Below are 27,285 nucleotides of genomic sequence, written 5' to 3' on the forward strand. Positions count from 1 at the left end.
ACATAAAAAACCTAAAGGTCCTGTGAAACTCCCACAGTTCCATAGCATTAAGCCATGGCAATTAAACTGGTATCGAACTGCATTCATTTTACAGTGTAGAAGCACCCGCAGCCCCCTTCAGTTACCAAAAAAAGTAATAATTGTAGGAAAGCATAAAAACTTACACATTTAATGTAGGATGAGCTTTTGTGAATTCTAACCCACTTCATCAGATGCAAGTGGTTTGACCCAGAATGTAAGGCATGTACACAGTACTTGTACACATGATGTAGGTAGTGGCTTTGGACGATGATGAAACATTAAATAAAGAAAGTGGTGACAGTGACAATTACATTATTAACATAGCTGGTCACAAAATGATTGTTGATAACCCATATAGTTTAGTTGTAGGTAAGTCATGTAATGCATAAATTTATTTATTTATTTATTTATTTATTATATAAAGAGACATAAGTAACCTTTACCTTATTCAAACCTCCAGTGGGAGCCTAATTAATTTAATTCCTAATAAATGGCAGCTAGTGAGCTATCTTTCATTCTGATCTCAGTTTCATCTGTCTTTATTCCAGAATGGCTGCATTAATGTCATTGGAAGGGCAAAACATCCTGGCTTGCTCTTTAATGCCCTTATACTCAACAATCAGGGTTTCCACATTGTAGCACTTTCATATCTTCTGTATGTCTAGCTAATAACTGTTACAAGCAGGAGCAGTTAAAAACTCTCTCTCTGTATCTTCCTTTAAGTTGACTGTCAAATTATGGTGACTCCATGGATTTGATAGTTTTCTCAGGGAAGGAGTACTCAGGTGGGTTTGCTAGTTCTTTGCTGCAAAATATAGCCTACAACATCTACTATTCAACCTCCCATCCAAGTACAAACCAGGACAGACTGCTTTTAGCTGACACTCCTAAAATTTACTGGTGTATACTCATAGAACCAAGGCCAGTCTATTATCTTCCAAAAGAGTATACTACTCCAATTCATCACAGTGGCATGCAAATATACAGTGAAATCAAGAAACAGAAAGATATGTTTAGGCTATCTGTAGATTGTTTTAGAGATTGTGTGGCACCATGAAACTATGCAAATAAGGACCTTTGGTTTTAAACATAGACAAAGTTCTCCTTTCTTGCACATTCCTTCCTCTTTCTCTGATCTGATTGTTCATGTGCATAATTGTCTGCCCACACTTATTGTGTTATTTTCAACCCCTTTCCCCAGAACATTTAAAAACAGTTCAGTATCTAGATGGATTGGATACAGAAATGGGTGCAAGTGAAGCCACTAAAATCAAAAGGAGTAAATGTTCCTAACTGTGTACTACATGCTTGAGGTGAAACAATCTGCAACATAGAAAGAAATGCAGTTTGACACCATGTTCACTGCAATGGCTCAATATTAAGGAATCCTGGGAGTCTTATTTTGGTGAGGCACCAGCACTCCTTGGCTTAGATTGGTTCCCAGATGTTTTGGCCTTCAACTCCCAGAAATTCTACCAGCTGGTAAACTGACTGAGATTTGTAGGCCAAAACATCTGGGGACCTACAGGTTAAAAACCTTGTAAAACTACAACTCCCAGGATTCAATAGCATTGAGCCGGGGCAGTTGAAGTGATGTCAAGCTGCATTCATTCTGCAGTGTAGGTGCACCCTTTTCCTTCATTTGTCAGGTCATTTTGCCCTGCTGCACGGCATATGTTTTGTCTGATGGTATCTGTGTTTTTGCAATGAGGCTTGTTTGCTGCTGCCATGTTTCTTTAGAGAAGTACAAGTTGTACACTCATCTTGATATAGGCAAAATGTGTGCAGATTTGGAGTTTTGCTTTTAGAGGACTTTGTTAGATAACATAGGATAAGGGATGATAAGGGAGGAGTGTATATGTATGCATATGTCTATTATTTCTTGCTACAACCAAGTGTGGCAAGGAGTTAGGATGTTAGAAACTAGAATACACACCACACTACAATGTTTAAGGCTGGTGAGAGCTGGCACTGCTTCCTAAATTTAACAACAGACATTGGGTGCATCTGCACTGTAGAATGAGCACAGTTTGATTCCACTTTAACTGCCATAACTCAGTGCCATGGAATTCTGGAATGAGACACCAACACTTGTTGGCAGGAAAAGCTAAATATACCTTGTAAAATGACAGCTCCTATGATATGATAGCATTCAGCCATGTCAATAAAAAGTGGCATTAAACCGCATTAATTCTACAGTGTAGCTGCACCCCTCGAGATTATTAGAAAAGTGTTATCTCAAATTAAAAAATGGCCCTTTTTACAGTAGAATCTTGCTTATCGCACCTTTGCTCACCCAAAGTTCTGTATTATCCAACACAGTCTTGAGTCCTGCCCAGATCCACAGCTGTTTCAAGACATTGTGATGTTTTGGTGCTAAATTCGTAAATACAGTAATTACTATATAACGTTACTGTGTATTTTTTGGTGCTTAATTTGTAAAATCATAAAGTACGGTAATATGACGTTTAATAGGCTTTCCCTTAATCCCTCCTTATTATCCAACATTTTCACTGATCCAACGTTCGGCCAGCCCAACTATGTTCGATGAGACTGTACTGTCTTTGCGGTTTTCTCCATATTTGTTGGGGTCTTGCGCCCCTAATCCCAGTAAATGTGGATGGACTTCGAAAGCAGCTTCCAATCCAGATCTCTCGCTTTCTTTTGTTGTTCGTGGGTGTCAAAGCTGAGAACAAAAGATCAAAACAGCTTCAGCAACTCAGGCCTGTTCTCCACCAACACAGAGAACTGGTCTTACGGCACTGCGTGGAAGAAGCACTACCAGTTTTCCAGAATTGTGACATTCTCCCATTTGCATTGCCATCTCTTTATCAGCACTAGCATTTTAAACATCATCATGTTCACATTACAAATTGTGGCACTCATCCAATATATAGCATGAATGTGTACCTTGTGCAACATGATTGGGTACAAAGAGCTTTTGGGGTGGTACTAGCTGCTAAAATAGATGGGCATTTCCCAGGTGAAAGGTGCATCTTCACTGTTTGATACCACTTTAACTGCCCTGGTACAATACTATGGGATCCTAGGGTTTATAGTTTTGTAAGGCACCAGCACTGTTTGGCAGAGAAGGCTAAAGACTTTGTGAAGCTGCAACTCCCAGGATTCTATGGCATTGAGCCAGGACAGTTAAAATAGTGTGGAAATGCATTAATTCTACAGTGTAGATGCACACTATGGGAGAAAGAGGGCGCCCCCGGGCAAGGCAGGGCTGCCTTTCCCCTTTATATAAGGGCTTCATGGCCACTTCCCACTCTCAGAGGCAGCTGACAAGGAACTGCAGTCATATGATTTCCAGCCAGGAAAACAGGGCTGGGATTTTGCAAAGATGTTGCCAAGACCGTGTCCGATTCTGCTGCTCTCTCTGCTGACTCTGAGTTCAGGTAAGTCTCAATGGGAACCAGACTTTCCAAAAGTATGGGTTTCTTTCTCAAGCTGTTAAGAGGGAGAACGCCAATTCAGCTGCAGTTCAGTTGGTATGAGCCTCATTTCTAACTAGGATCCACCAATATAGATACCACTATGTAACAACATATGAAAAATGCTCTGTTCCTGGTTTGAAAGTGTTATTTCCTGTTTCATTGTATGGTACTTACTTTGAAAGTAGATGTTATACTTCAAGAATTTCGTTTTTGTGGCTGCCACAAACTATGTTGATTTGGTTGAGACTCGATGAGATATTCATTGAAAAACTATAGCAAAATGTGCTGCAGGATGTCCTGCAAAAACAAAGTTTTTGCAATTTTAATAAACTTTTCTTATGTTTTTCTGATTAAGCCAATTAGGAAATGACATTAATAACCCAGGAACAAAAGTCATGTTGTGTAGTGTACTTTTTGAATCTGGCTCAATCTGCTTCTGTATAGAAGCTGTTCCTTCTGCCTTTGGGTGCATCTACACTGTAGAATTAATGCAGTTTGATGCCACTTTAACTGCCATGTCTCAGTGCTATGGGATCATAAGAGCTGTAGTTTAGTGAGGCACCAGACACCTTTATAAGAGAACGCTAAAGACCTTGTAAAACTGCAACTGAAAACTACATTGATTCTCATGAATCCCTTCACATTTCTAAACTCCCATTCAATTGAATGCATTTGTTAAATGCCCTGCATGAATAGGGGTTAGTTCCCCTTTTCTTGAACTCACTTCTCCCTTAATGTTTGGGGACGAGACTGGTGATGATAAATTTATTTTTGACGTATTGTTGAAATTTTTCATGGCCAGAATAACTGTGTTGTTGTGAGTTTTCTGGACTGTGTGGCCATGCTCCAGAAGCATTCTCGCCTGACATTTCGCCTGCATCTATGGCAGGCTTCCTCAGAGGTTGTGAAGTCGTTTCTCGCAAGTTGTATTTTTGGCAAGTTGTGACTTGTCCCATCACAACGGAGGTAGAACCATCCTTATGTACACGCTGCTTTCAAAAATGGGAGAGTGGCATCCTTCTTCATACCAGTTCCCTCTCCCACTGTGCCCTAAAAGCGACCCCTGGCATACTAAAGCAGAACAGCTGCCCAAGGGATGCCTGCTTTGACTCTGAGTAAAGAGCTGTGCATTCTTGTTAGGTAAGGAGCACTGCAGTGTTCAGTCCTTTGGTAGGCTGTTTGAGCAGTCAAATATTGGTTTGTTGTTATTTCATTTATGTTATTGGTTTCATGTTATTTCTGACTTATGGCGACCCTAAAGCAAGCCTGTCTCTGGTATTTTCTTGGCAAGATTTGTTTTTTGAGGCTGAGAAAGGGGGACATACACCAGTGGGTTTGTGTAGCTGACTGGATTCAAACCCTGGTCTCAAAAGTCACAGTTTAGCACTCAGAAGTTCATCACCACCTTGGATGCCAATCAAAATTAGATCTTCAGTCAATTCAATACAACTTTAAAACTTGTTTCAGTTTGAATCCCTTTTTAAAATGTCAAGTATGTTGTAATGAAGCAGGCAACCATTGTACCCCAAGTGTTCACACTAACTTGAGGAGAATATCCTGCTGTTAATTCACACGTGTCCCTTTAACCACAAGCATCGCACATGAAATTTAGCAGTTTTAAACATATATCTGATTGCCATTTAAAACCATAATTTTCCAGAACAAGTGTTATCTTTGCCATATCTGTGATCTCATAACACAGAAAAACAATACTTTTGTGTTGTCAAAGGCTTTCATGGCCGGAATTACTGGGTTGCTATGAGGAATTTCAGACAACCAATCTGGGCCAGCTATCACCTCTCAACAAATGATATCCAGGGAGCAGTTAGCCAAGCTTTGAAGCTACAAGGCCATTGAGTGCTAATCAAAGTGGCCAATTGCAATATTCACACTTGCCTCAAGCAGACAAGCATTCTTTCTCCCACCCTGGACATTCCACAGATATATAAACCCCACTTGCCTAGTTTACAACAGACCTCACAACCTCTGAGGATGCCTGCCATAGATGTGGGTGAAACATCAGGAGAGAATGCTTCTTGAGCATGACCATACAGCCTGAAAAACACACAGCAACCAAGGAATACTTTTTTCTTTTAGAGCACATTCAGCACATTCCAAGAAAAAATCTTTAGGGGTGCAAAACTGAACTCAATGTCTCTTGAAGGAGAATAGGACAAGATTTTACCTTCTAGATCAGAGCTTTCCAAACATTTCAAATTGGTGACCCACTTGTTAGACATGCATCATTTCATGATACAGTAATGTGGTTTTATTGGCAATCCAGAGGCTAAACCAACCCTTTAGAACAGATATGGACACATACATAAATTGTAATGGTGAAATGTATAGGGACACAACTTTTCACATGGAAACCTTTCTGATATATATTGATATATGTGATACATGATTTATTTCACATACTCAGAAGTTTCTTATTACAATTGTGCGACATACCTACACACTGTAGCTGACGCACCAATGTGTTGTGACACACAGTTTGGAAAGCTCTGCTCTAGATTCTTTTTGATGGCAACTCTCGCAATCCTCACCAAGTGCTGATGGGTGTTGTTTATGCCAATGATAGGTGGAGAGACATAACTGCTCACACCTGCCTCGGAGCTGCCATTCTTCTCTGAAAAGGCAATGACTTTGATGTTGAAATGTAACCAGGAGTAATTACTGTCAGTAAAAAATCTTTAGTTATATTGTACCAAGGAATTTGATGTAGCAATTCAACAGGGAGTAATTGTTACCACTAAAATCTTTAGCTATGAACGTTCCCTGTTGAATTTCTGTCCAAGGATAATGTGACCAGCCAAGGAGAGGTGGCGCTTCTCTGGGAGTGGTTTATTTAGAACTGTAGCTTTCCTCCTACACACGGGTGGAGAAACTGCACCAAATAGTTGCATTGCCTTCAACAGGATTGCTGTGGCATGAAGTTTTTGGAGGAGAGTACCTGGCTGGTGGAAACTTATGAAAGCTGTAGGGGAGTGGATTCATATGTTTCCTCCTTATACAATCTGAAAACACTGGTAGTCCATAGCTTCTTCTGTATTTAGTGAAACCTTCAGTTCCATATCAAGACTTTATGCTAAGTGTATGAAACAGAAATGAATGTCAAGTTCTGACTTGGGCTCCATCATTTGTACAGATATGCAAATATAGATGGAGATGTTCAAAAACATGAATATGTTTTTGTCCCAAGTACTTCGGATAAGAGGTTCTTAACCAGAAGCAGAAGGCTGTCCCTATCCTTGACCCTTATGCATGTTTAGATAAGACCATAGCCGCCTCTTCTTGGCATCTTGCGTTCTCTAAGAAGGCAGGGTTGTAATTTCTCTGCAGTTACATCCTGCTGAAGTTAAGATTATCTCCAAATAACAGAACTTAGGACTTGGGTGCCTCATTCTGGGTGTAGGCAGGCCAGTCTCCATAATGCCTCTGAGTGATACTATGAGACATTTTGATATAAGATAACATCTATATGAATGTACATACTTCTAGGATGGAAGCCGTGTGATAGCTTTTCTTCACTGAAGGTTCAAACAGATGTTTCTTGCAAATCTTTACAGAAGGTTTTGGTGATAGCAGTCTGGATGAAACATCTGGCACTAGGTTGTCATAATGCTCCATCAAGTGACGGTGTATACAAGGTTATTAAGTGGTGCTGTCTGCTCATAACATGATGTGCTTGGTTCCCAAACATTTGCGCCAGATGGTGCTGGACTTCATCTTTCAGCAGTGCCAGCCAATGGTCAGGGGGGTTGTGGGAGTTGTAATTTGGGATCAAGATGGGTTAAGGAGCTCCATTTGTGTTTTCTGACATTAGTGCTGGTGTGAACCAATGGCCAAATAAAGTAATGATGCATAAAGTATAGGGTTCCAGATGCTGATGGATTGCAGTTCCCATCATTTCTCACCACTGGCAAAGCTGCCTAGTGTCAAAGGGAGTTGTAGTCTGACAGCAGCTGGAGGGATGCACTTTCCACCTCATCAGATGGGTGGTTTGCCCATCTTAGCACACTGCCAGGATAGAGTACACTGGAGTCCATCAAATGATGCAGGGCTAATTCTTGTGGGGCTCTGTGCTGGCAGTGCGCTAAGAGGGAGTCCTGAGGAGTTGGATGACTACCCATCTTCTCATTGAAGAAGCTGGAGACAGCACAGAACTTTGTGGGTTGGCAGCCCACAACCCACAATAGTAAGAGGATGAAGCTGGATGCTACTCTACATTTCCCCCACTGTCCCTAGGCTTCTGGACTTCCATGTGATGAGGTCTGAGTCTATCTGCAATGTGAAGGAAAGTGGCACCAAATTGCTTTCCTGCCTTTGAAGTGATGTTGCTTTCTCAACTAGGGACAACAGTACTTGTTGACTTCTTGCCAGTCTCAATGCTATTAAAACAAGCTACATGCATGACAAAGGGGTGTGTGGCAATCCTATCCTTGTTGTACCATGCAATTTGCTTGCTAGCAACATTAGACTTTAGTGTTACTGCCCTTGTGCCATTAAGAGAAGAGAATTAAGCAATGTGTGATTACTTATAGCTTATAACAGAAAAAGGTGCTTAGCATCTTTCTTACCTCATTTTGTTATTCCTGAGAAACACACATTTTTACTGATTATCGTACATAATTTTATGAGCTTGTGTTTACTTATGTGCCTTCAAGTCACCTGTCAATTTATGGCGACCCCATGAATGCCATCATTTTCTTAGGCAATGAATACTCAGGTGTTTTTTCCACTACCTGTCATTAAAGGCACAAATACTTTGAAATAACACAAAAAAGGTTGCTGATCGCAACAATTATTACAAATCATTGGGGTCAAAACACAAGCAAATACCTTTTCTACATTTAAACTTTGGGTATCCTTAGGATCAAGCCTGTGGGCCTCTCAAGATGGAGTAACCAGGACCATTGGAAGAGTTAACATTTTTGTTTAACATGCTTACAAGTAAGAATACATAATTTCAAATGTTTTCCACTCCCTTAGACTGAGAGGCCTATGCATTTTGACCATTTTTACACCTCAGAGCTATTTTTGTAGATTTTACACATAGTCATACAAAAAAATTGCAAAAAAGGTGCAATTGTTTACCTTTTTCAATCTTGATGTGTTGAGACATCCTTTCTCACTGAGGACAAGAAAAAAAAAGCAAATGTTTACTTCTCTGGGTTTGGTTATACCTTATTCTAGCTTTTGCAAGGCTGACCCTAGCTTTCCAGAAATAAACCACATGTAACTGACAACTATTTGTTCAAGATTTCCCTACTGAAAAGAAATATTCCATGTCAAATAAAGGTAGCTTCCAGCTGCCCTTGAGGGGAACATTCCTTTGTGCAAGAATCCTAGCTTTTTCCACACACAAAAAATGGAGGTTGTTTTATCCAAATTTAAAATGGCAAATGAAAGCTGAGCTTTTGTGAAGTTTGGTCTCTGATGCTTTTCCTTCTAGGTTATTTGATAAAGGAACCCAAAGAACCAAAGCAGGCCTGGGGCTATGTTCCTGTCAGAAGCAATGCAAGCATGTTCTGGTGGCTGTATTATGCCGACAACCCGACACAGAATTTCACACAGTTTCCTCTTATTATGTGGCTTCAGGTAAGTTTACATGGTATGCCTGGTGTAATTTATGGCAAAGTGATGCCAGATTGTGTTGTCAAAGGCTTTCATGGCCACAATCACTGGGTTGATTTGAGTTTTCTGGACTGTATGGCCATGTTCCAGAAGCATTCTCTCCTGACGTCTTGCCCACATCTATGGCAGGCATCCACAAAAATCCACAAGCATGTGGACAACTTCAACAGAAAGGAGGAAACCATGAAAATGAACAAAATTGGCTACCAATATTTAAAAATTCTGAAATCAGGACAATAAATAGAGAGCAACACTAAAAAAAAAAAACAGAAGAGAATTCCAGACAAGAATCAGCTGGGGCCAGATAACACCTCCCAACAAAGGATCCCCCAGGTAGGAAGCAGCCAGACTTTGAAACTACAAGGCCATTCAATGCTAATCGAGGTGGACAATTGCAACATGCACACTTGCCTCAAGCAGAAAAGAGTTCTTTCTCCCACCCTGAGCATTCCACAGATATATAAATCCTGCTTGCCTAGTTTCCAAAAGATCTCACAACCTCTGAGGATGCCTGCCATAGATGCGGGTGAAATGTCAGGAGAGAATGCTTCTGGAACATGGCCATATAGCCAGGAAAACTCACAACAACCCAGTAATGTCAGATTATTTTTTGCAGTAGCTAACTGTGTTGACAGGAATGACTTTGCTATTAAGAAAAAAAATGTCAAGTTTCTATTGCAGTGTTTGCCAAGCGCTGTTCTTCCAGGTGTTTTGGACTTCAGAACCCAGAATCTCTGATCACTGACCAAAGTAGTTGGGACTATTGAGAGTTGAAGCCCAAAACGCCTAGAGGACCAGAGTTTGTGGAATTATCACTTGATAGTTTTCTCTGTTGCCCTCTTCCTGGCCTGGAAACACAGCTTCTTCATTATCAAAAGTGTGGAAATCATTACTTGATTTCAGCCAAGTGTCAAAGAGATCCAGCATCCAATGTGTAGCACTCCCTTGCCTTTTATATTTTTCTCTTATAGCACAATATTTGTTAAGCAAGGACATTGGTGAGAGGAGAGGTCAAAATAACTGCACAATTCCTTGTTAAATAGTAGTGCTGCACATATAGACAGCTTTGCCCTGCCGCAATGGGTGCTGTTCAGATGTTGTTGGTCTGCAACTTCTGGGAGTCCTCACAATCCAAGGGTGAAACATTACAGTAGCTGTAGTCCCAATAACACTGGGAGTGGGAGCATACTTCTCCATATTCGCTTTAGAGGATGAGCATATATATTGTAGCCTTGCAAACCAATGCTGGACTTGATTGTGTGCTCCGATTATTCCTTAGTCGCCACTTCTGGTTCCAGATAGGACTATATACACATAAAGTAGTTGTGACAGCCTTCCAGATATCATTGAACTGCAGTTCTTAGTGACATGACCGAGGGACAGGGTTCAGAAATGTAGTAATGGAGACATGGAGATAATTTCCATGGGCTTGATTTGGCTTTTCCTGTGTTATTTATGAGGACTCTTCTTGCTTGAATTCAACTGGTGAAACTTCATGTTCAGCTATGAAGAAATTAACCAGCTTGCTGCAAAGGCTCCCTTTCTGGATTTGGGATAGATAGGCGAAAGGGCTAGCAGAATCATGGAAAAACAGTATGGTATGCTATTGTAGTTTTCTCTAAGGAGAATTATTTCTGGAACAGCTACAAGTTTGCTTTGTGTCCTTCGGAGATATCTATTTCTCCCTCTTTTAAGAACAATGGCTGACTGCATCTAAGAGGTTTTGTGGAGGCTATAAAAACATATTTCCTGACATGTTTTCTTCTCTTCTTTTCCCATCTGTTCTGGGTTTCTAGGGAGGCCCTGGGGCATCAGGCTGTGGATATGGGAACTTTGAAGAGATCGGCCCTTTAGATGCTGATCTAAAACCAAGAAGGACAACCTGGGTATGTATGTGCCGCAGCAAATGAATGAAAGATTTCACGTTTACTTCTCTGTTAAGCAGTTACCTATCTTGGTTCACATAATTAGATACTATTTATTTATTTATCATGTCAGAAGTGAATTGAGAATATAGTTATATTGTATAGAAAACCCACAAACAAAATTACCAACTTGGCATTATACTAAATTTTCTTTGACCAGAAGCTGTCCACTTCAAATTCCTCTGTTGTCGCTGTGAGAAGGTTCTCCATTGTGCATGTGGCATGGCCCAGATTGCATTATAGTAAGTGGTCTGTGGTTTGCTGTTCTCCACATTTGCATATTGTGGACTCCACTTGTGGCCCCATTTTCTTAGATTGGTTCTGCATCTCGTGGTGCCAGAGTGCAGTCTGTTCAGTGCCTTCCAAGTCACCCAGTCTTCTGTTTGCCCAGGAGAGAGTATCTCATTTGGTATCACCCATGGATTTAAGCTCCAGGTTTTAGCCTGCCACTTTTGGACTCCCACTTGCTGAGGTGTTCCTGCGTGTTTCTCTGTAGATCTTAGGAAGCTGTTTCTTGATTTAAGGCGTTCGCTTGCTGATACTTAATGTGGTAAGTAAGGTGCAGATGGGATGAGTTCTATGCTCTTTAAGCTGAACGGCTCTTCCAGATCATAATTTCTACATAATGCTTTTGTTTACAATGTTTATTTTTTTATTTTTGTGAGTGCGTGTAGATTGATTTAAAAGACAAAATTTTTTTCTAGTTTTATTTTGCAGATTCATACACATTTTCTTTTTCCAAGTTTTTTCCCCTCTGTCACTTCTAGATACAGTCTGAAGCTTTTTATACTAGTTTCCCAAGTCAGCTTGTTTTAACCCAATTTAAAACCATGAAAAAAAACCCCAAAACAAATAAACCAGGAACAAAATTTGGGACTTTATATTCAGCTTGTTTCTTTTTAGTCCACACATTTAGGGATTCTGATATTTTCCTCAAGCAGTTACATGTGCCACCAAAGTTGGCATGTGTAAACTTGTATCATTCCTGTGCCTTTGACATGAGCCTATCAAAGAAAAATGTAGTGAGTGAAGCTTTTTATAACACTTATCTCTATACTTGAAAAAAAAACCCTTAATATTTGCTTTTCTGGTTTTTGCTAATTCAAAGATCATGGGTGCCATTTCACATTATTTATTTATTTATTTATTTATTTTTGTCTTTTATGAAAGCTTATTAAATCCCAGGAGCTTATTCCTAGATACATTGGAATAAGAACTTGGGAAAAGCTTTGGGAGTATAGTTCTCAACGTCATGCAGCCATCATAGTCATGGAATGGGCTGACTAAGCAATTCTGGGAGCTGCTCACCAAAAAAGACTGAAACTTAATGTAGAAAAAGTGCATATTGTGAGCATTCATCTTAATTTTCCTTCTGCTTATGTTTCAACTGTACACCATAAACCAGTGCCTAAAAACTAAGATTAATCCACTTACAAAATAGCAACACTGTTTATTTTTTAACCTCATAAGGTAAAAGCCACATAAATGAAAATGCACTACAATTTCCCATATCCTCTGTGGTTATATTTCAAGGCACTCTGTGGATATTCTAAACCCTGGATAATAGCGAATCCTATATTTTTATTGTACTTGGGCTGAAATCACTCTCAATGACTCAGAGAGGCCCACAAACATTGCTGGGGGAAATATATATTTGGGGATGTGTGTGAAACTGGGGATATTGAATCCACGGATAAGACAGTCATACTGTGTATGGCTTCTTTTCACTGCCTTCATTAGGAGCAGCGGTGGCGCAGTGGGTTAAACCCTTGTGCCAGCTGAATTGCTAACTCAAGGTCAACAGTTTAAATTCATGAGATGGGGTGAGCTCCTGTTTGTCAGCTCCGGCTTCCCATGCGGGTACATGAGAGAAGCCTCTCGCAGAATGATAACACATTAGGGCATCCCCTGGGCAACATCTCTGCAGATGGCCAATTCTCCCACACCAGAAGTGACTTGCAATTTCTCAATTCGCTTCTGACATGACAAAAAAACCTCAAAACAATCAAACACCTGAATACATTGTCATGTTTGTCTGTGTTGCTAAAACCTCACTTAACTGCATGAGTATGTGTGTTGCTGATACGACTGAAGGTTTTCTCTGCTTTCTTTTGGCGGCACAGCTGCAGGCAGCGAGTGTCCTTTTTGTCGATAACCCTGTTGGCACTGGATACAGTTATGTGAATGACACCCTCGCCTATGCCACTGATCTCTGCACTGTCTCTTCAGATATGATGGTAGTTCTTAGAGAGTTCTTCAAGTCTAAGACAGAATTCCAGGTAAGGATGTTGGGTGGTTTGCTTTCCCATGGCAGAACCCCTTCAAAGTTTTCGTAGCTATTGCTTTTATGAAAACAACAGGGAACACATTGAGGCAGCAGAGAACATTTCCAGAGTGAAATGTGTTTCTGGAATAAAATTATTGTACAATAAAATAATTATAAACTTTTTATTTTATGTACTTTATGTATCAATTTATTTACCCAGAGCCTTAGTCTGTCCTTCACATCTGGTTTTACTGCATGTTTTTAAACTTTGCTTCTTCTGCGTGGTACTGTGAAATCCACACCTGTGGTATTTCCCTGCGTCCACGCAGCTGACTCGGATCTTTCTTGAAAGCTTTTCCTAATTAGGGACTCCAGCCCCGCCCATCTACTCCTAATAAAGCCAGGCAGCGGGGCTTGGAGCCTTAATTCCGTACCGCGAAAGACAGTCGGGAGACGGCTTTTGGGAGAGCAGTACTTTTTTTCTGCACTAGCATGACACCCACCATCCATGGGACTGCTCGCTAGTCTACCACAGGTGTGGATTTCACAGTACCACGCAGAAGAAAGTAAGGTTGCTTACCTGTAATCATGTTTCTTCTAGTGGTAACTGTGAAATTCACACAACCCGCCCATCCTCCCCACATTCTGTCATGCCTTTTATCTCCAACTGTCTTTCGCGGTACGGAATTAAGGCTCCAAGCCCCGCTGCCTGGCTTTATTAGGAGTAGATGGGCGGGGCTGGAGTCCCTAATTAGGAAAAGCTTTCAAGAAAGATCCGAGTCAGCTGCGTGGACGCAGGGAAATACCACAGGTGTGAATTTCACAGTTACCACTAGAAGAAACATGATTACAGGTAAGCAACCTTACTTTGTTTGCTTTCATTGTGTTGATATGCACCACAAAAAATGTTTATTTATATCTGGAGCATTAATGAAGTGTAAAAAACACAAAGCCTAAACTGTTATTGTGTGACTTCTCTTGTAGCAAATCCCTTTCTACATCTTCTCAGAATCTTATGGAGGAAAAATGGCAGCTGCTATTGCTTTGGAGCTTCACAAGGTAAAGCAAATCCTCTCTTGCTAAAATGGATATAGATTCTTTGTTGGTAGTGGACCTATTTGGATGTATCTTCAGCAACAATCTATGGGTGCAGGTAGTGATACAAATCTAACCCATGGGTTTACCATGAATTCTTCATTTGTAATTTGGATCAGCGTTGGACCAGAACTTGGAAGACTACACTGCTGTATAATCCAGATTATCAAAGCATATAATCCACATTATCTGCTTTGAACTGGATTATATGAGCTACGCTGTCATATAATCCAGTTTAAATCAGATAATATGGATTATATATGGCAGTGTACAAGGGGCCTGAGATTCATGAAGCTGTGAAACTCAATAGCTAAGATCTCTGAAGTTAAAGAAAGGGTGAGGAAAGGGAGAGAAATGTCTAGTCTTACATGTAAGACCCTTGAAGATAAAAAATAAGGGAGGAGCAAAATAAGTTTCATACTTCTTTCAGAGTAGGCATGAAAGCACTTCCTCTAGTAATTTCTTTAAAACTCTACAATTCCTTAACCTGGAATCCATTATGTGTTTTAAACTACAATTTCCACCTATCATCATCTACATAGTCATAGCAGTCAGGAGAGATAAGCCCAAAACATATGGAGGGCACCAAGTTGGAGACGTATGACAAAGAAATGCACACTAGTAAGGTGAATACTGAATCAGCAAGTGAGTCAGCTCATAAATTTATAATTCACCTTCCTGGTTGCCTTTTATTTTAATGATGTGCATATGCATATGTATGTGTGGTATGCATGAGTGATGCTTAAATATAACACATTGGAAATTGCATTATGTCAAGTCAGTTGTTTATCTGGCCTGGGGCCTAGCATAGATATATACCTATCACAGATAGCATAGATATATGTCAATGTTCCTAGAAAATTTGGCACCAGAAATAGGAATAACATGGAATTCTTAGGGGTGAGTTATGCACTACAAGGAAAGAGCAATTCAGCATATTCAGCAAACTTTCTATCTAAAATTAACACTATGTATATGTGAAATGAAATAACCAGGCCAGGTATGCTTTGCATAAGCAAGCAAAAATATCCCCCCGCCCCCTCAGCCTCTGTTTTTCTCATGAATTCCATTTTGATGGCCAAACATGTAGATCTATTCTTCTTTAACATGCCGGGCATAGTTGGTGAGCTGTTTTCCCCTTTTCTTTCCATCTTACAGTTCATGTACATTGAGAAGGGTATACTGGAGGCAGCTGCTATTTTCTTTGCCTGTTGTAGGCAGCATACATAGCTCTGCACAAGCTTCTATTTCAATGTTTACTGTTACATACTGCAATATCATATACTGAAAGTATGTATTTCTATATCTTTCCTTCACCTTCCTCCCAATGCTCATGTTGCTTTTAAAATGCCTTTAACCTAGAGAGAGGACAAGGAGAGAAGGGGGAACTAGACAGGCATTTAAATACTTGGTTAAAAAGTAGTTGTTGTTCTTTTTCCAGAATGTTTCTACACTGTACAATTAATGCATTCTGACACAACTTTAATTGCCATGATGCATTACTATGGGATCATGGGAGTTGTAGTCTTGGAAGATCTTTATCCTGCTATGTCAAAGAGTGCTGGTGTTTCACCAAACTACAACTCCCGTGTTTCTATAGCATAGAGCTATGGCAGTTAAAATGGTGTCAAACTAATTAATTCTATGGTGTAGATACCTCTGAGGTTTTGTTTGCTTAACAAAACCTCAGGTTTTGTTAAGCAAGGTTTGTATGTTTGCTTTGACTATCAAGTGTTCCCACGGCCTCAGTCAAGAGCCTTTATCTGGTATCTCTCAGATCTGGTTATGCTCTGCATGAAAAGTATGTGCTAAAATTTTGTGTTGTGGTTTGAGCCTTCATCCTATTAAATAAATTAAAAGACATTGTGCCAAAATGTATATGTATGAGGTTGCTGATGACACGGCATAGGTACGTGCTAATGGGCATATTCTGCAAGACATTCAGCATCAATTGAAGACATTTCCTGGGGTGAGGGGATGGTTATGTTCCTCTGTTTCAGCAAAAACATCAAAGAGTTGCCACAGAGCTCTCTCAGTTGATTTGGCACCAGTTAAACACTCTGTTTTTCCTTAGCTGAACTTGAAACCACATCAACAATTGGCAGAACCAGTTCTAAGTTACTACTGGATTTAAAAAGGAAAGTACGGGGAAACATTAATATCCAATGTGATTTGGTTACAGGTTGCCCCTCCCCCCCCAATGGCTATCAAAATCCATAGATGCTCAATTCATATTATATAGAATGGTATAATAAATTTATGTCCCTTTTCCCCTTTTTTAATTTCATGTTGTGGGTGGTAGAATCCATGGATTGTTCTCCTGGACTTCTCAGTAGGCCTTCAATACTGTGGACCACAGTATTCTGGGATGCCTAGCAGGAATGGGGCTTAGAGGTACTGTTTTACAGTGGTCCCAGTCCTTCCTGGAAGGTTGCTCCCAGAAGGTGTTGTTGGGGGACACCTACTTGGCCCCACAGCCTTTGTTCTTTGGGGTCCTGCAGGGTTCAGTATTGTCCTCCATGTTTGTTAACACCTACTGTACATGAAGCCATGGGGAGAGATCATCTGGAGTTTTGGAGTTCGATGCCATCTGTACACAGAAGACATTCAACTCTCCCACTCAAATTCCATCTGCTGTTAAGGTCCTGAACCGGTGCTTGGTGGCTGTGACAGTCTGGATGAGGGCAAACAAATTGAAATTGAATCCAAACAAGACAGAGGTACTCCTAATCAGTCGAAAGGCTGAACAGAGCACAAGCTTACATCTTCTGTTGGACGGGGCTACACTCCCCCTGAAGATGCAGGTTTGCAGGTTGGTAGTTCTCCAGGACTCATTGTTGAGTCTGGAACCCCAGGTTTTGGTGGTGGCCAGGGGAGCATTCATACAATTAAAACTTGTGAGCCAGCTGCGCCCATATATTGGGAAGTCAAACTAGACCACAGTGGTACACACTCTTGTTACATCCTGAATAAACTATTCTAATGCACTTTATGTGGGGTTACCTTTAAAGACTGTTTGGAAACTCCGAGTAGTCCTTCAGGCTACAGCCAGATTCCTCACTGGAGTGGGGTACAGGGAGCATACAGCTCCACTAGCTGCCAGTCAGCTACTGAGCACAATTCAAAATGTTAGTTTTAGCCTATACAGCCGTAAACGGTTCTAGCCCAGCTTACCTGTCCAAATGTATCTCCCTCTATGAACCATCACAGAGATTAAGATCTTCTGGGGAGGCCCTGCTCTTGGTCCCACCTCCTTCGCAGGCATGGTTGGTGGAGAGAAGAGACAGGGCCTTTTCAGTGGTGGCCCCTCGGCTATGGAACTCCATCCCCAGTGATATTCGATCAGCTTCATCCCTCCTAGCCTACAGGAAGAAAGTAAAAATATGGCTATGGGACCAAGCTTTTTGAGAATAACTGCAATGCAATAAATGAATGAAAAATCAACTGAAATGGCTCTGGATTATGGCCATTGACAATATCATCAAATTGGCTTGGCTACACATAAAATGTATGTATTTCTGTTCTGCGCTGCCTTAAACCACCTGGACATGAACTCATATTCTTTCTCTGTCTCTATTTCATTTTCCCTCAAGGCTATTCAAGCTGGAACAATAAAATGCAATTTTCTTGGAGTTGGCCTGGGTGATTCGTGGATTTCTCCTCTAGGTATGTTTACAGAAGTCTTGAGGGAACCGGAATGAGATTTCTTCCAATTAAAGATGGGCAGTTTAAACAGAGATTCTGGTGGATTTTGCCCAATGTCCAGTTCTACTGTTTCTTGCATCCTTAATGTTCTTAATTTTTGTACCCTTTAGATTCTGTGCTTTCCTGGGGGCCTTATCTTTACAGCACAGTAAGTATTTACTACATCATTGGTATGTGCCACTGTATCTTTTCTTTTCTCACCTTTGCATTTCGTGAGAATTGTTGGATTAGAACAGATCTAATCTAGAATTCTTGTCTTCCAAAGGCAAACGGCCAGATGTTTTTTTTGGGGGGGGGGGGACACTGCCCCCTTGTTTGTTTCCAGCATCTGCTTGGATTATACCCAAAATATCCACCATATGATGCAATAAATATTTATTGAGTGTAGCCAGAAGCTAATGTATTTACAGTACACATGAGGGGGGGGGGGGAATCAAACACAGGCCTCATACAATTAAGCCTCTGCTTTACATTTAATTTACAATGGATAACTGAAATACATTCCACAGTAGTTACTTCCAATAATTTCTCATTGTCTATTTATCCAAAAGAATGAGTAGTATTTCCAACTCAGTGACAATTCATTTAATATGTTTGCATAAATGTTCTCGGCTGGTGTTGCAAATAAGTCAACATGGTAAGATACCCACTTATCTGAATCAGAAAGTAGTTGTATATTAGAGACTATACTGGTTCCTGTTTTTGTTTTGTTTTTTGTGTGTCTGTGTCACAGTCTTTGCTTGATGACAAAGGTTTGAAGGAAGTGACTACTGCTGCTAAAAAGATCCTGGATGCTATGAATAAAAAGCAATTCAAATTGGCTACGTTGCTTTGGAGTAAGGCAGAGGATATCATTGAAGAGGTAAGGTGACTGTTTTGCAGGGAATTCAATGAGCATATTAGTTACGGGAGAGAATGAAGATACGTTTTTTTCACATTTTGATGACACCTTCACTTACTTTAATAAAACAAAGGCAGGCAGCTTTTCCCCAACCATCTGGGAAAACCTCAAGGACTCCAGCCCACCCAGATTTTTTGGAAAATCAGAAAACTTTTTAAAAACTAAAAATACCTCTCATGATCCCTAGGGAAGGGGGTTTCCACCAAAGTTTTCCAAACTGTGTTGCAATAGTAGGTCTGTTGCTGTGTGTAGGTGTGTCATGTGGATGTAATGAGAAATCTCTGAACCTATGTGAAATAAGCAATAGATCATATATATTTGAAAATATATAATTGAAAGGTTTTCATGAGATATGTTGTCTCCATGCATTTTGTTATTACAGTTTATGTGGCCATATAAAGGGTTGCCAACATTTATTTTTTTTTACCAGGGACCACTCTCCAACATAAGTACCAAAAGGGTTACGAATTAGTTTTTGTTCAACTTTAGATTTGGTTTTGTTATTTGGGGTGCTGATTTAGAAAATTGCCTTGGATAGACCACATCACCTCTAGTTTCTGATATAGAACATATGCCATCCAGTAGTCATAATCTGCTTGCATACAGAAAACCATATTTAATAATCTAGAGGTGATGTAGTAGTAGCAATCTTTAATGGGTAGTCCGCCGCTCCCCTTATAACATCCTCGTTGCCTCAGCACTGTAAGAGCGCTTTGCAAGACCAGTTGCTCTCGTTACCGCATGGTTTCGAGGCACAGTGTAGTAATGATGAAGCTGCAGACCATATTTCATTCTTGCAGACCACTTTCATGCTTGTGGTCCACAGACCACAGGTTGGGAGCCACAGGTTTAACCTCTGGTTTGCTAGTAAAACTTAATTACTGTGTTGCAAAATGATGCATGTCTGAAAATGAGTCACCAACATGAAACGTTTGGAAAGCTCTGGTTTATACAATTTTAAACGCACGTCTTGATAATAAAACAGCCCTTGCGCCCTCCAGTGGTAAACACCATTTTCTGTGTGGAAGTTTCATTGTTGGTGTAGCTTTTGAGGTCCTGCCTGTCAGTAGTGGAGAACCAGAGAGGATTTGTCTCCCCAGGTTCAGTTGACTAGCAATAGGCAGAGCAAAGACTGGATACAAGGCTGTTGTTCCTTTTTATCATTTGTGTAGAAGATGACATTTGACTTTTTACACCAAGGCAGGAAAACGTGCATCTAATTCAGTGGCATCTTCTGCCCGAAGGTTAAAGAAACAGGAATCCTTTTCTCTTTTACGTTTGTAGTCATTGTACTGAATTGTATGTAGTGGGAAAGTTTGTGTGGAAGGGGGTCATGCAGAGATGCAACCATGCCTTCTGATAAGATGTAATTATTCTGGCTGTTCTCACTGCGTTTCCTCTTCTTATTTTTTTTTAGAACACAAATGGTGTGAATTTCTATAACATTCTTACTCATGAAACTCCTTCAAAGGTGGCTGCGGCATCTTCAGGAAGTGAAATGTTCCCCTTCTGTAAGTTCAGAGAGAAAGGGAAGTAGAGAGTTTGCTCTGAGGAAAATAACCTTTTAAAATATTGATTTCCTTACTGCTAGAAATCTGTTTGTATTGGAGGTTTTATTTGGAAGATTGAGGCCAACCATACTCTATAGATCTTAAATTGATTTAGCACTTATGTCTTCTTGGGAACTATAATTTTTGAAGAATCTGGGATCTACATCCTTATTTTTTGTTTTAATCGGTTATTTTATTTCACACATTCATGTAACATTTCCCACAATCACAATAATAAACACAATAAGGACTCCAATTTTTTTCAAATATAAAAATTAAATATAACAATGAAGTAATTGTTTCTGTAACTGGCTGGCTGAGGTTGCAGGAAAAGTAGGTATAATGATGGTCACTCGTAAATGGGGGCCTAAAGACTATAGGTGCTCAGCCCAATGGGACTAGGAATTGAATCTTATTATTTAACCATGGATTTTCCTAATGAAAAATCATAAAAAAGGATTCATAAAAGAGCTGGAAGGATTTGCAAAGGCTATGTAGTCCAACCCGCTCCAGTGCAACTAGACTAGACACAACTAGAGATGCCCAACCAAGCTGTGTTTAAAGACTTCTAAAGAAGGAGAAGCTATCACCCTGCATGGCACTGTTGAACAATAAATAAGCTTCTTCTCAATGTTGAGGTATAATCTCATTGTATAATCTCCTTTCTTGTACATTGAATCCATTGGTTTGTGTTGTGTTTGTAGAACAGCTGAAAACAAGTTTGCTTCATCTTCTATATGACATCATTTCAGATATTTAAAGATATCCCATCTCAGTCTTCTCTTTTCCAAGCTAAACACACCCAGTTCCCTCAGTTGTTCCTCACTAAGCCGGGTTTCCAGATCTTTGGGCTCTTCCACACAGCCGTATAACGCAGAATATCAAAACAGAAAATCCCACAATATCTCCTTCTTAACCCCCAGGGAGGGGGGATGACTCAGAGCGGCTAACACAGGCAATAATTCGATGCCACAATATCAATAAATAACAATATAAAACCATGAATACATAACAGATTAAAAACAGTAACATTAATTATATAATCACATAGCCATTCCAATTATAACAGTTTTATAGTCCAGTTCAATGTTCAAAGTGCCGCTGTGTCTGCTAGCCGAAAGCCTGGTTCCAAAACTACGATTTTAGTTTTTTCCTAAAGGAAAGGAGGGAGGATGCTGATCTAATTTCGCTGGGAAGCGAATTCCACAAGCAGGGGATCACCACCGAAAAGGCCCTGTCCCTCGTCCTCACCAGACGCGTTTGCGAGGCCGGTGGGACCGAGAGCAGGGCCTCCCCAGTAGATCTTAAACTATGAGGTGGAACGTAGTTTAAGATCTACCCTCCTTCACATTGGGTGGCAGATATCCAGGGTTTTTTTGGTACAATGTTTGTGTTTTGTTTCAGGAGCTATACTGGCTTATATGAAGTAATGGTCACCAAGGAATCTTTTCTGGTGCCAAATCTTGTTTTTCATTGTGATACCTTTTAATTTCAGTTCTACTATAGAATATTTTATTCCTCCCTGGTTATATGTACTACAAAACACTTCCTAATTTGATTTCTAGGTTTACAATAGTACATCTTTTATACTGTAAACTCCTTTGAAGTTTCTAAAGGAAAAGGCAACACACTTTTAAATCAAAGATGTTCGCTTTCTGAAAAAACTATTGAATACAAATTTTTCATATTCTCTCTCTCTCTCTCTCTCTCTCTCTCTCTCTCTCAAGTAAAACTCTTCCAGCGTCATGTTCAATATCACCATAAAGACAAGTTGAGTGACTTGATGAATGGGCCCATCAGAAAAAAGCTGAAAATAATTCCAGACCATGTGAAATGGGGAGGTATGGAACAATTCACGTGTTTTCACTGCCAACAAAAATAAAATAAAGAATTTACAGCCTCAGGGAGCTGCCACACTCTTCCTAAAGGCAGGACCACCCAGAAGGCTGATAATACAGGTTGAACATCCTTTATCTGGAATTCAGAAATACTCTAAAATCTGAAATTGTTCACAGGGGTGATGGAAATAGTGGAAACAGGGTGTTATCATGACCAATAAATGTTCCACTTTTTGTAATTCTTATCCAGGCCAAGCCCAAAATGTGTTTATGAATATGGCTGAAGACTTCATGAAGCATGCAATTGATATTGTGGATGAATTGCTGGAAGCCAATGTCAACGTTACTGTTTATAATGGACAGCTGGATCTCATTGTTTCTACAATAGGTAAGGCTTCACGAGAGTGGGTCAACAGTGGTAGTACAGCTAGGCAGTAATAGCGTGAAATAAGAGATCATGAAATAGAGCTCCTGTGCACTGTGCCCATGGTATGGAAATACTCAAAGAAGAAGGAATAATTCTGACATAGTCACAAGTCCATTAAAAACTGCAATTTAACTTTTATGTGTGTTGAGGTAAGCCATTTACTACCTCAAATTTCACAGGTCTTCATATGTGGAAGATGGAACAAGTGATTGCTAGAATTCTGTGAAGTAGGGGACCCCAGGGAACAATAGCAGAAAAATGAAACAAAGACAATAATATACCCAAATACATAGTGGCTTGAGGGAGAAATATGTAGGAGAAACAAGAAACTGATGAAAAGGGGTGCTCACAATGGAGGGGAAGAGGCCCCAAAAACTTAGCAGATAGGAGAGATTTTTATTTTGTGGACAGAGTGTAAGTCTATAAATTCCCATCCACATTCTACTTGTGGTCCGTTTATGGCAGTGGTTCCTAACCTGTGGTCCCTGGACTACCAGTGGTCCGCAAGAACTACAGTATGGTCCGCGGCCTCACTGTTACTACACCATTGCAACGAGAGTGACTGGTCTCATGAAACCCTCTTATAGTCCCGAGGCAACAGGGATGTCGGGAGGGCAGAAGCTGACTACCCACAAAAGGGGCAACAACAATCCTCCAGACTGCTGCTTCTCCTCCTCCTCCCTCCTCCTCCCCCATGTGGCACCTGGAAGTGGTGGCACCCTGGCGTCTTTGTTTTAAGGCCTGTTCTCCTGTTCCTGGTATTATTTGGGGTGCTGATTTAGAAAATTGCATTGGATAGACCACATAATCTCTAGATAATTAAATATGGTTTCCTGTGGGCGAGCAGATGGCAACTACTGGATGGCATATGTTCCGTATCAGAAACTAGAGCTGATGTGGTCTATCCAATGGAGTTTTCTGAATCAGTACCCCAAATAACCAAACCAAATCTAAAGTTAACCAAAAACTGATTCGTAACCTTTTTGGTACTAATGTTGGAGAGTGGTCTGTGGTCAGAGAGGTCCCTGGTCAAAAAAAGGTTGGGAACCACTGGTCTACGCTGACCATGTAATTCAGTTTCAAACTAGTAATGCAGAAAATAGTTTCAGTGTGTAGATTATTATATAGGAACTCCTGGAACCAGTTTGAGACCCAGATAGTGATGACACAAACCACAGAGACCTGATATGCATTAAGGGCTTGCTTTCACACATTTTCATGGGAGCTTATTGTCTGGCCACCAAAGTTTGAATCTTCAAATTGCATTAAGTGGTCAATGTATTGTCTGGCCTCAGTCTCATGTGCATATCAGTTGCTCAGGTATGTCTTCAGTGATCATCTAATAGAAGTCCTTGAGCAATTGCAAACCACATTTTACACATCTACAATATCCCAACTTTGTGCCTATGATATCGCTCCTTCATTTCTGGTTGCTACCTTTAGTACCATGTTTTACACCAACATGCAGTTTAAATGTAAAACAAATATATAGTTTTAAATTGTTTGCCTGAACCTAGGGCTCACTCATTCTCCCTGATCCATATCTTTGTGATTGGATTGCAGAACTTGATTTAGCGTTATGTAATTAAACCATTTCTAGGCCTCTTTTCTCCTTAGAAATACTTATCATGGCTTCTGAAAGCAAAACAACAACGGTTACTTACAAATGCAAACAAACTTGTGCACTTACTCAAATATTAAAATGAATGTTCAGAATCTGCTACTCTACCAGCTGTGTTAGATTGTGCTGAGTCTGAAGCTCGGATTGTCTTGAATTCATTTGATAACAAAGCTAGTCTTTTATCTACTGGTATATTGGATAACTGGCACCCAATGACATTTTTCACTTGCTTTCAGTAATGGCGCTCCATGTAGTCATGCTGGCTACATGACTTTGGAGGTGTTTATGGACAATGTCGGCTCTTTGGCTTAGAAATAGAGATGAGTGCCAACCCCCAGAGTTGGGCACGACTAGACTTAATGTCAGGGGGAAACCTTTACCTTTACTCCAGTATTTTACATTAGAAGACAAACAGTCTTCTAATGTAATTTTAGTAGCACAATTGCCTGGTATTTACAGGGTAGTTAATACTTGGCAAGTGACCTAAAGCAATCATTATAACCTAATATTACTGGATGATTGACAGACATAGCCTCATATTAAAATATAGCTAGCAATCAAAATTTAACTGCATCTAACAACTGCTAGTTGGTAGGAGTGAGTATTTATGATGCTATTTTCCCTTTACAGTGACCCCCTAGAATAGATGGTAAAGACAAACAAAAGTATTATAAGTTTTGAGACTGGACTTTAAAGTGTTGAAATTTTAAACTTCTCAATGTAATGGCTTTGAAAGCCATTTATCATTGTTGTCCTGAACTGTGTATTGTATTTGACTTAGAGTAGATGCATTTGTTTTTATGTTGAGAGAAAGAGATGATGGATGAGGAAATGTACCTTGGGACAGAAGAGTAAATTACATGATCCACTAATGTTGTTTCAAGCCCTTTCTTTATTCTTCTTCTCTCTTATAATCCATGTATCGTAATTCTGGTCTCTTCCAACTCCTTGTTTTTATGAGCCTACTGTTGAGTGTGATGCCTTGGCAGAACCGGATGCTGGTCTTTCTCTTGAGCATTTCTTTGAGAAGGGCTATCTTTTCCCCTTATACATTCAGGCCAAGAAGCCTGGCTCCGGAAACTGAAGTGGCCCAACTTGAAAAAATTCAGCGCACAGAACTGGCAGGCATTATATACCTGCCCAGAATCCACAGACACAGCTGCTTTCCATAAGTCCTATGACAATTTAGATTTCTTCTGGATCCTGAAGGCTGGGCACATGGTAAGTGGACTTCTTTGGCTTTCATGCAAAAAGTCAGTGTTTTAAAAAATAACTTAATTTTTTTTGAATTCTTCTGTTGCAACTACTTTGAAAGTAGTTGCTATACTCCAGAAACTTTATTTTTGAAGCTGCCACAAATAATGAATTGGTTGAGACTCTTATCAGATAGTTCTTGAAAAACTATAGCAAGATATGCAGCAGGATATCCTGCTAAAACAAAGTTTTTGCAGTTTAAGGAACCTTTTCCATGTTTTATTATAGAACCAATTAGGAAATTACATTTATAACCCAGGGACAAAAATAGTGTTACAAAGTATAATAGTATGAGAGAATTACCTGGGGCTAAGTTGAACTCCCAGCCATTGAAATCAGAGGTACGAAGAGATATATATTCTGTTGAAAATGTCTCTTCCTCCTTCTCAAAAACAGTATAAAAACACCTCCCAACAAAAGATTCCCCCAAGCAGCAATCAGTCAGGCTTTGAAGCTGCAGGGCCATTAAATACTAATCAAGGTGGCCATTTTTAACATTCACACTTTCTTCAAGCATACAAGAATGTTTTTTCTCCCACCCTGGACATTATTCCACAGGTATATAAACCCCACTTGCCTAGTTTCTAACAGACCCCACAACCTCTGAGGATGCCTTCCATAGATGTGGGCGAAACTTCAAGAGAGAATACTCAGGAACATGGGCATACAACCTGGAAAACTCACAGCGACTCAGTGATTCCGGTCATGAAACCCTTCGACAACACAGTCTAGAAAAATCTTAAGTGATCTCTTTGTCATGTTGTTTTTAAATCATGATAAGCAAACACTGTAAACGATGGGAGCGAGTCTCTTGCTTTTGGGAGATGGGCTGATGTGTTTGTGCTTGATTGAGGAAGTCTCTGCAGCTGCTCATATTGTCTTGCTCTTTTCATGTTAGGTGCCGGCTGACCAAGGTGATATGGCACTGAAAATGATGAGGATGGTGACACGCCAAAGCCATTAACAAAACTGGAGCCAGCTGGTTTGGCTTCCCAATAAAATTACACCACACTGTTGGAGTTACCACACCCCACCCTCATTGCAAGAGGAACAATTGCTGTTTGGCATCTAATGTGTTTTTCTGTTATTTGGTACTATGCAAGGATTTTAAAGAGATGAAGATATAATTGCCTTTTATATGTGTGAAAATGTGATTCTCTGCCCTGCATCAGTTATCCTACCAACTTTCCGTGTGATAAATACTTCACTGAAGACCTGCTTTCTTTCTGTTACCTCTTTTATGACACGTGGAAAGCTTTTGATCAACGCTAGTAGAGGCAAAGTTTTTAAGCTCCAAAACTTGAGAGAGGAACAGTGGATAGGTGGTCTTTGTTAGATGATGCTGTTCACTGCAAATTACCAAAGGCACGTTTCTTTGTTAGTTATATAGTTTGTAGCACAACCGCTAAGCAAACCTCTTATGTATGTCCAGGTGAAGTGCCCCCAGGTGAATTGGTGGGTAATTTTCATTTTCTGGAGGGGAGAAGGATGAGCAACAAACCAGGGCTAATGAGGCTAATGAATTGGCAGTAACTGCGAACCACTGTAGGAATAGTTATTACATACACTTTCAAGATATATAAAGAAACATTTTCTCAA

At 40.1% G+C, this 27,285-nt stretch overlaps 1 protein-coding gene across 1 annotated transcript; it reads left to right on the forward strand.

Moving 5' to 3' along the window:
* The first annotated feature begins 3,268 nt into the window (after nucleotides 1-3,268).
* Nucleotides 3,269-27,285, forward strand: SCPEP1 (serine carboxypeptidase 1). The gene is made up of 13 exons (XM_060763971.2): nucleotides 3,269-3,425; nucleotides 8,923-9,068; nucleotides 10,901-10,990; nucleotides 13,153-13,308; nucleotides 14,280-14,354; nucleotides 17,984-18,056; nucleotides 18,206-18,243; nucleotides 18,829-18,957; nucleotides 20,414-20,507; nucleotides 22,274-22,387; nucleotides 22,635-22,772; nucleotides 25,490-25,653; nucleotides 26,585-27,285. Exons 1-13 carry the CDS (start codon nucleotides 3,371-3,373, stop codon nucleotides 26,648-26,650), a joined length of 1,338 nt encoding a protein of 445 aa, XP_060619954.2. The 5' UTR covers nucleotides 3,269-3,370; the 3' UTR covers nucleotides 26,651-27,285.

This window comes from Anolis sagrei, chromosome 2, assembly GCF_037176765.1.
Source record: "Anolis sagrei isolate rAnoSag1 chromosome 2, rAnoSag1.mat, whole genome shotgun sequence".
Taxonomy (NCBI): domain Eukaryota; kingdom Metazoa; phylum Chordata; class Lepidosauria; order Squamata; family Dactyloidae; genus Anolis; species Anolis sagrei.

Excerpts from the sequence above, each read along its gene's own strand:
- SCPEP1 (XM_060763971.2), top strand. The coding sequence starts at position 3,371 with ATGTTGCCAAGACCGTGTCCGATTCTGCTGCTCTCTCTGCTGACTCTG. Across the intron at positions 3,426-8,922 it reads TCTGCTGACTCTGAGTTCAG|GTTATTTGATAAAGGAACCC; the intron begins GTAAGTCTCAAT and ends TTTTCCTTCTAG. Across the intron at positions 14,355-17,983 it reads TTGCTTTGGAGCTTCACAAG|GCTATTCAAGCTGGAACAAT; the intron begins GTAAAGCAAATC and ends TTTTCCCTCAAG.